The sequence below is a fragment of the Gadus chalcogrammus genome, chromosome 16 (assembly GCF_026213295.1).
Source record: "Gadus chalcogrammus isolate NIFS_2021 chromosome 16, NIFS_Gcha_1.0, whole genome shotgun sequence".
Lineage (NCBI taxonomy): Eukaryota > Metazoa > Chordata > Actinopteri > Gadiformes > Gadidae > Gadus > Gadus chalcogrammus.
Window position 1 is genome coordinate 4,520,042 of NC_079427.1, and position 9,969 is coordinate 4,530,010.

General features: G+C 48.5%; 1 protein-coding gene across 1 annotated transcript in view; it reads right to left on the reverse strand.

Moving 5' to 3' along the window:
* LOC130405283 (cell adhesion molecule 2-like) overlaps positions 1 to 9,625 on the reverse strand; it is a 122,374-nt gene extending 112,749 nt beyond the window's left edge. Inside the window, exon 1 of the mRNA XM_056610317.1 lies at positions 9,212 to 9,625. Coding sequence (XP_056466292.1) covers positions 9,212 to 9,272 — 61 coding nt within the window. The 5' untranslated portion in view covers positions 9,273 to 9,625. The remainder of the gene's footprint in view (positions 1 to 9,211) is intronic.
* Positions 9,626 to 9,969: the final 344 nt, after the last annotated feature.

The window sequence follows — 9,969 nt, forward strand, 5'->3', positions numbered from 1 at the left end:
CTCTCATATCTCATCTCCCCTGGTCTCTCTCTCTTCCCCTGGTCTCTCTCTCTCTCCATTCTCCGCCCCCTTCTCTCCCTCCCTCCCTCCCTCTCATTCCTCCCCTCTACTCTCTCTCTCTCTCTCCCTCCCTCCCTCCCTCTCATTCCTCCCCTCTACTCTCTCTCTCTCTCTCTCCCTCCCCCCTCCCTCCCTGGGCTTAGTAGCTCTCCGTCTCTCCTCACAGCAGAGCGCGCCCTGTCTACCCGCTCCAGCTCCGCATCGCTATGCAGCACTCGTCCCCCTGGCTGATCTCCTTTATGAGGACACCAGTCCCCAGCGCCCCCCCCCCCAACCCCCACGTTCATCCACCACCTTCCTTCTCCACCTTTATCGCCTCCACCTCCACCTCCATCCTTGTCCTCCTCCTCCACCCTTCCACGTTCATCCTCCTCCACCCTCCTCCTTCCCCACCTTCATCTTCTTTACCTTCCTCCTCCACTTTCAGCTCCTCCACCTCTACCTCTTCCTGTATCCTCACACTTCCTCCTCCACCTTCTTCTCCTCCTCCACCTTCCTACTACTACGCCTGCCGTGGGCACTTAAGAGGCCGCACAGGGCTTTTATGAATTCATTAGTAAAACATTTAAAGAGGTCAACGTTAGGATATAAACGTTAAAAAATATAGATATACGTTAACCAAAAGTTTGGTTGATGTTTCATAAAACAGGCCCTTGGAAAATGAAAAACGAATATATATAAATTTTGCATTGCTGACATTCTTGTGTTTTATGTGAATGTGTGTTTGTGTGTTTGTTTGTTTGTTGGCGCCGTCTTTTATTCCCCAGAGCAAATCAGTTTTTTTTTCTAATTACAAAACAGATTTTCCAACAAATCTTTTAAAAAAGGAAGTTTAGTCCCGTTGTTGTTGACGCGCATGATTCCACGAATGTATTTTCGTTGACAAGCACCTTGCTTCAAGACACTTATATAGACTCTAGAGTGGTTGAAAGTCAAAGTCTTCTCTTAGCAGATGTGCAGCATTCAATCCGAACGTTGAAATACTCATCGTGAGGCTCACAGCGACATACAAAATCACTCAGGTGTGAAAATAAATGCACAGAAATTTTGAAGAAGGGTAAAGTAAGTCTAGGTATAAAAGGAAATATACAACAAGAGATGTATATGTATGAGAAGTTCCAGCCCTTAGGTTTGAGCATATCTGCCTTATTTTCAAAGGAGCAGTCAAATTAAAACCATTTCATCATAGCAACTAGTGGTGAGAATCATACTTACATTCAGACCGTGTGTGTGTGTGTGTGTGTGTGTGTGTGTGTGTGTGTGTGTGTGTGTGTGTGTGTGTGTGTGTGTGTGTGTGTGTGTGTGTGTGTGTGTGTGTGTGTGTGTGTGTGTGTGTGTGTGTTCATTCTTTTTCAGGGCCACCTGTAAAAGGGTCCATTATCTTGTCAACACACAAGGGCTGGGGCGGAGGTGGGGGGGGGGGTGGGGTGCATGTTGAGTTGGCATGACCACCCTCTAGACTGCCATCATCCTCTTCTGTGGTCACAACAACAACAACAACAACAGAACAACCTCTTGGATCCCATCGAGGCAAAACACAAACAAGCAAACATGGCATCTATAGGCGACACATCAAACTCCATAAAAATAAACTACAATCACAGGCCTACAGGGGGTGAAGGACCCACGCACGGCGCCGACCAATATTCCCAACAGAGAATATTAACTTTGTCTGCGGAGGTGACAGCAGGAGCAATATGTGGGGAGAGGAGGGAGGGAGGGGGGGGGGCCTGGATGAGATTCAGGGGGACAGGGTCTGTATCAGCAGGGGGGAGGGGACCTGAAGCCCACTTCAGCAGAGATGAGGGCCAACGGAAGATTGGAGAAAGGTCAGCACTTGAGTAACACATCAAATGAAACATCGGCCTCGTCTGGCGGGAACGCGCACGCCGATGGAGACGGCCGCCATTAGTCTGTCAGTTACTCCCGGAGCATAAAGTTGTGAAGACAAAAACACAGAGAAGCTATAGCTTGGTTATCCGTCCTGCAGCTCACTGGCCGAAACAAGCCGGGGGAATGTCCGTACATATTTCAAATATTAATGGGAATATATACAGTACCTGTTCTTGCTCTATACCTTTTAACTGGATTTTGAAAGTCCTCATCATCGGTTTGAATATATAGAAGCGACACGACCGAATGTGAGGAATCAGGGGAGACTGTGTGATGCGTCAGAAAGATTTCCAATTTCTTGCCACCTGGTGGTGGTGAAACTCCCCTATGGACTAATAACAATGATAAAACCAATATCAAGACTCTCACAACACTCTGGTCAAACTGCCTTGAGGTTAGGGAAGAAAGCCCTGGTTTCTATGGTTCCCAGACTCCATGGTTACCCGGAGTCGAGGTTAAATAGTACCTTATCGAAACATACTGGATAAAAGCTTGTCCATACGTCTGTGATTGAGCCTGCACCTACACAGTCACCTCTAATCACCCTTAACACCCCCCCCCCCCCCCTCCCAAAATATCCTGTCTGATTTACGGCCTACGGAAAGGAGATTGGAGATGTTGCTCCAAATATATCTCCATAGTTTATTCTCCCCCAGCTCCACCCCCAACCCGAACACAAACCTGGATGAGATATCATCAACACCGTCCTGATTCATGTAACAAGATTAATTTGACATTCATTTACAATCAATCCTCTGCGCTCGTTGTTTAATGAGCAAAACATTTCCAGTCCCCATAAAACACAGGTGCTGCGATAAATATGCGCACACAAACATCACGCCACAGCGCAACGCCCACTATGACACATTCGACACACGCGGCTGGAGAAGACAAAACTCAACTCACTAAAAGAAACCGGGTCATGGAATCTTTAGGAACTTGAATGTCATGAGAAGTCTGTCAACCTCGTGTTTCAACCAGGGCCTCTTGACAGAGACAAGAGGGAGAGAGAGAGAGAGAGAGAGAGAGAGAGAGAGAGAGAGAGAGAGAGAGAGAAGAGAGAGAGAGAGAGAGAAAAGAGAGAGATAAGAGAAAGAGAGAAAAGACAAAAAGAGACAGAGACATACACAAAGAAAAGACATTCAAGAGGGAGAGAGGTGGAGAAAGAATGAGACAGAGAGACTATAGAGAGACAGGCATAGAGAGAGTGAGAGCTAGATAGACAGGAAGAGAGCAAAGAGAGACTAGAGAGAGACGGATAGACGAGAGAGAGAAAGAAGGAGATATAGTGACACCGTGACAAAGAGCACGGCAAAGGGAGAGTGACAGCTGGAAGAAGGGTGGAGGACGAAGAGGGGTGGCTAATCTTTTAGTCCGTTCCCCACTTGTCTTGAGGCGCGGGCCCCTGGCTCCGGTCTTATCCCGGCGGACAAGTATCCGTTGGGCGCTCACTGGCTCTGGTTTATTCATATCTATATCTATATTTATATCAATAAATATCCATACTCAGGGGGGGAGAGACAGAGCAGCCAGCAGGTCTCGGTCCAGCGGCAGGCAGCCAGCTAAGAAGCTCTCTGCTGGGGAAGAGGAGGCCGCTCCTCGACAGCCCGGCATGGGGGACCCCGGTCCTTGAATGTAAAGAGTCTCTCTCTCTCCCTCTCTCTCTCTCTCTCTCTCTCTCTCTCTCTCTCTCTCTCTCTCTCTCTCTCTCTCTCTCTCTCTCTCTCTCTCTCTCTCTCTCCCCCTCTCTCTCTCTCTCTCTCTCTCTCTCTCTCTCTCTCCCCCTCTCTCTCCAGGGGGATGCCAGGTGACGTGGGTAGGTGTGCTCTGGGATGGGGTCCAATATGTATTCAGCTGTAGGGATCACAGGAAGCCCCCGGCCAACGAGGAAAAATAAATAAATCTCTTTGACCTTAAAGGACAACAGCGGACTTAGCGACTCTCTCTCTCTCTCTCTCTCTCTCTCTCTCTCTCTCTCTCTCTCTCTCTCTCTCTCTCTCTCTCTCTCTCTCTCTCTCTCTCTCTCTCTCTCTCTCTCTCTCTCTCTCTCTCTCTCTCTCTCTCTCTCTCTCTCTCTCTCTCTCTCTCTCTCTCTCTCTCTCTCTCTCTCTCTCTCTCTCTCTCTCTCTCTCTCTCTCCGTCTCTCCGTCTCTCGCTCTTTAATGCTGAACTTTATTCTATGTCTGTCTAAATAAAGTATTTTTCATGTAGCGGTGTGTGTGTGTGTGTGTGTGTGTGTGTGTGTGTGGTTGTGAGTGTGTCTGTGTGTGTGTTCCACATTAAGTATAAGAAATATCCATCCACAGATCAGAGGATAAGTGTTTACATCACAGGAAGTACATTGCAGGAACCCTAACCTTTATGAAGTGCCTTCATGATTTATTTTTTTAAGAATACTATCCAATTTCTAAATGCTACAAAATTAAACATTATATTATAGTCCACATATTTGGCATCATGATACAAGGTACATTTATTTAAAGTATTAAACTCTGGTCTAGATAAAATACCTGTAAATCAAGCTAATGCTTTTGATTGAATGTTTTTGGTTTCAAAGCAAAATCATTTAACTGAAATATATAGGCAAATGGGTCACTTAGGAGGTAGAATTGATTTTATTATTACATTTTGAGCACATGCCAGTGTTCCTAAGGGATGGGATAATGATATATATGTTGTACTTGGGTAGGTAAAGAATTTAATGTCTTCTTTCACCACCATTATAATTGCCTCTTTTTGTCCCCAACTGGCTCTGCCCAGAAATCATTATTTAACAGCTGGATGCAAGGAGAAATATTATGAAAAAAATACTTTTCCTGGGATGTTGGGGTGTTGTTTTGGGTCTCTAATGCTCCCACACGCATACAAACTTTGAAAAAAGTCTGTACATGATTTTTTGAGTGAGATATGCATTACCCGAGTACCGCGCCTACAGTTACCAAACGAGGAGCGAGTCGGTTTTGGCGCCCCCTACTACGTAGGAAGGGGGCACATTTGAATTACCTCCAACTTCCCCAACCCCCTCCAATCAGAGCATAGATACGCTTTTGTGGACCAGCGGACGAGCAGCTCCGGTGGGGGGGAACTCGGCAGCTTAGCTCTGGGAGAACAATCCCTTTGGAGCAGGAGACATGGAGGAGAAAGGGATTTTACTCCGCGAGCTGAGCTGCCGGACTGCCACGAGCTTCCCCCGCCAGACTGCCTTGTGGAGCCGCCGAAGCTTCGGCGGCTCCACAAGGCAGTCTGGCGGGGGAAGCTCGGTGGCAGTCCGGCAGCTCCAGCGGGTGTACTCCCGGAGCTGAACTGCCGCCGGCAGATCTGGCGGGGGGAGCTCGGCGACAGTCCGGCAGCTCAGCTCCCGGAGTACAATCCCTTTCTCCTCTTTTGGCCGTGATGTTAGATATAATATTATATAAATACCTATATATTATATTATATTATTATTATTATATTATATCATATTATATAGAAATATAGCTCCACGAGTCTGCACACGGCAACAATAACTTCTCCTCCATGCTGTGGTTCACTCTGACAGCTCATTGGTCAATGGGCAGCAGCTCATTTGCATTAAAGCTGCAGACACCAGAAACAGCGCATTCTGACGGGACTGAAACAGAGGGGAATAGCGATAGGCAAGAATTTCCAGCAAACAGCTTCAAAAACATGTTTTCTGGAACTCATATACTATGTTTACTTGTTGGGAAAACACCATAATATGTCTCCTTTAAAGTGTAATTCCGGAATAAAATGTGTTTGATCATTCAAAGAATGTCACTCTGGTCTAGAATCCTAATGAATCTCGCCATTTTTGGAGTTCTTCCAAAATAAAGAGTTGTGCTCAGGTGTGACGGAATGGTGATGGTCACCGCACCGCACCTCACCGCCCCGCACCACACCGCACCCGTACCGCGGAGCTCACCTTTAAAGACGCTGGACCAGAGGCCAAGGAGAAGGAGGACCACCCGCTGCTGTTGTTTGGACTTTGGATTTTGCTCCTTTGAGCAATATTAGCCCCTAACCAATAACATGGAAGCCAAACATTGTGCCGGGCAAAATCTGTACTCGATTTTCAATGAAAAAAGTATCTGGAGGGGGGTATACATGCCAAAACAAAGACCCTGGGTTAAATTTTTCGCCGGAATTACACTTTAAATAGTACATAATTATTGGTATTTCTGGTTGAATGTATGAAAATAAATGTCTTTGATCACTCAAAGAATATGAATCTGATCTAGAATCATAATTAATTTGTGAGTTCTTCCAAAATGAAGGCGGCATTGTGACATATCATCAGAAATAATGCAATTTGGGTGCATTGGATTTATTTTGTGTTTACAGACCCTTTTGTAAGGCCTTTGGTTTGACCTTCGCTGTACACTATTCTGCTGAAACACGCACACACAAACACACACACACACACACACACACACACACACACACACACACACACACACACACACACACACACACACACACACACAGGGTTCCATTGAGCCCAACTGCCATCTGCCAACTGCCACTTTATAAAATGTCTGAAGCGAAACGAGTGGATGGGCTGGATAAGACAACCAGCGGAGTCTCCCTGAGGAGGAGACCACAGTGGGGCTGAGAGGGCAGGGAGGGGGCGAGGGAGGGGGTGACGGAGGGGGTGACGGGCGCCATCAGGCCCGGGGAGACCTTCATGATGATGATGATGATGATGGGTAGTGTCTGGGTGGTCACGGTGCAAGTCCACACCTGAAGAGTAACGACCACCAGGTCTGCACCCCTCTTTTGAACCCCCCCCAGCCTCACCAGCCGGAGTCGAGCAGCGGGGCGGAGAGCATGCTAGGCTGCACACGGCTAGTTAGCATTAGCAGACCCGGGCTAGTCTGTTGGAACTGACGGAATGGCTCTCGCATAGAGATCCAAAATAGAAGCGATGTACACGCCGTGTGAACACAAGGTCACAGCTTTTAGACCACGAGGGTGCCACAAACGGTGTGGTGGGAGTGAGGCAGGATAGCCTGGTGGCTAGGGGGGGGGGCTTGACTCACAGCTGAAAAAGGTTCGGGGTTTGATCCCCGAATCAGTGTAACGGCGCTCGGGAGCTTAACCTACCCCTTTGGATGAAAGTGTCAGAAGAAGACTTAACACAAAGAATCCATTCCTTTATACTGGGTAGTTTCAACTAAGACTAGGCCATACATACATTGTAAATAGTATTATAGAATATATGTAGCAATGTTCATTCCCCACACTACCTAGGTGACTCTTACTGGGCTCCTCTTGACATGGGCAGTGTGGTGGTGTTAGGAAAAGGGTATATTGTAAAAGTTTGTAGACAATGAAACATGACATGACGCTCCATGTCGCCAGGCAGGAGACCTCTCCCTGAGTGTTAGTGGGGATGGCTGGTTTAACCTGGGCACATTGATTACTCAATGTGCGACAGGTGTGCAGCCTCACCCAACCAAAGAGTCCAATCAGTCTGACTCGGGCCAGGCGAGGCAGCTTAAACCAGTCGTCGTCGTCCTCCTCCTCCTCACACACACACACACACACACACACACACACACACACACACACACACACACACACACACACACAATTAAGTGCATTGTTCAACTTCACACTTTCTTCACAGAAACGGAGTCAAATCTTGGACGTGGTTTAGAATTATTGACGTGATTTGTAAAAGAAGGATAACTAACTATTCAATTGAAAAGTATGTTTATTGCCCTTAATCACTGATTCTAGAGTCACACCTGGCATGGCAGCCCCACTTTATACAACCCGAAGCCCTCTAAAGAGAGGGGAGAATCTTTAGATGGAACATAGAAGAGGGGTCCCACCTTCCAGGGATGGTTAACAGAAGGACATGTATTATATTAGGCTATGTTGATTGTGCATCGAGTAAACACAGAGCGAATATTGGCTGCCGGATGTTTTGAAGTAAAAGGCGACCAAAATAAAATGACTCACTGCAAAGCAGCCCAACATGATTCATCCATCTTGTATAATACTGCAAAAATGACCACAACCAATATTACAATGAGACATTAGACGGCCCGTCGCGCCCGTGCACCCCTACGTCCGTGACCAGGGCAGGTCGCGACGCGGTGGTCTGCATGGAGGCTCATAGCGCGCACCTCGGTTCCATAGTAGAAAAATGCAATAATATGCAATTCCACTGCGCGCAATTGGTGCACACAGGCCCATGGAAGCACACCAAGACAGCCACCACCACCCACACCTCCACCCCCACCACTATTGCTGACTTGGTGGCCCTTCAGCTGCATGTGTGTGCAGCAGCAGCCTGCAGGGCGGTGGCTGCCAGCCGCCTTGTCCGCGACCCGGGACGGTCGCTGGGGAGTTGTCCCGAGGTGACGTGAACCGCACAAGAGAGAGAGGGGCACGATCTGCCGTGTGTGTGGCGCGTGTGTGTACGACACCGCAACTCATATGACTATGAGGGATTCGCGCTTCTGACAGCCAATAGGCGACACGAGTCGACATTGGTCATCTGCACTTTTAGGACCGCTGAACACCAGCGCCACAATAACGCGATCAACACAGCAACGTCTGAACGCAAGGAGAAATAAAAGATTATCAGTGGGATAATAAATCGGTAGGAGGACGACTGCGGCACAAGGTGATATTTCACTGCATAACGGGATGAAGGACCGCGATGTTATGCAAAAAACCCGTCTGGAACTTTCCCTTTATATCTCATGCTTGTAGAATAATAACAACCATGTAGGACGAGCAGACATAAAAACACACAAACAAATGCCCCGACCAAGACAACGTGTCCCCCCCCAATCACCTCTCTACCTCTCCCCCCGTGTACACACACACACACACACACACACACACACACACACACACACACACACACACACACACACACACACACACACAGTCTCTGCACCATTCAAAACAACTAACGAACAACTGCGTGGTCATCCGGACGCTTCCAGAAAACGACCGCACAATAATCGCATCCAAGTTAGGAACAACTTGGGATCCGTGGCGTTTCGCTCGTGGCGTCGCACTGCCAAGTTACCTGCGCCAATGTCACATGACCGTATATATAGTCGTTATAGATGCACACGGGGTCGGTCCTGTAGCCGGAGACAAGGCGCCATAAGTTACCGACGAGCCATAAACAGGAGCCCTGCTGATGGAGAGTTGTGCTCAGGTGTGACGGAATGGTGATGGTCACCGCACCGCCCCGCACCGCACCGCACCACGCCCGTACCGCGGAGCTCACCTTTAAAGACGCTGGACCAGAGGCCAAGGAGAAGGAGGACCACCCGCTGCTGGACAATCATCTTCCTCTGCTTCTTCTTCTTCTTCTTTTCTTCTTCTTCTTTTTCTGCTCGTTGGTTCCTTCACAAATCACCAGGACACTCCACTCGCGCTTGTCTCCTCCGCTTGTTCTCCTCCACTGCTGCTGTCCCCGCGGTTCTGCTCGGGATGAGTTTATTCCGGGTACGCGTGCAGTTCCGAACTAACAGTCGAAGTTACAGGGGCAACCTCCTTGTGCGTGCGTGCGCTCTGTGGTTCGCTGGGTGATGCAGCTGTGCAAGCACTCGCGGATGCCCGGTTGCAGTGGCAGGTCGCTGTGTTCGTGATAGCAGGACGGAGGAGACGCTCGTGGACAAAGTGCAGCTCCCCACTCCGCTCTGTGTTCTCTCTCGCGCTCGCTCTCTCGCTCTCTCTCCGCAGAGCGCAGGGTCTCTCCCACGTGACTGGCTGATGAGGGCTCCCCGCCAATAGGAACCACCTCGAGATAGTTTGGATCCGTGGCAAACGGTCAGAATAAAAGCAAGTTCAACAGAGTGTAGACATTAATCACGACCAACCTGCGCTCCGCCTATACACACACTTGCACCCAACAAGTGAGAAACACACAAGCCCAAGCATGCACGTACACACACACACACACACACACACACACACACACACACACACACACACACACACACACACACACACACACACACACACACACACACACACACACAC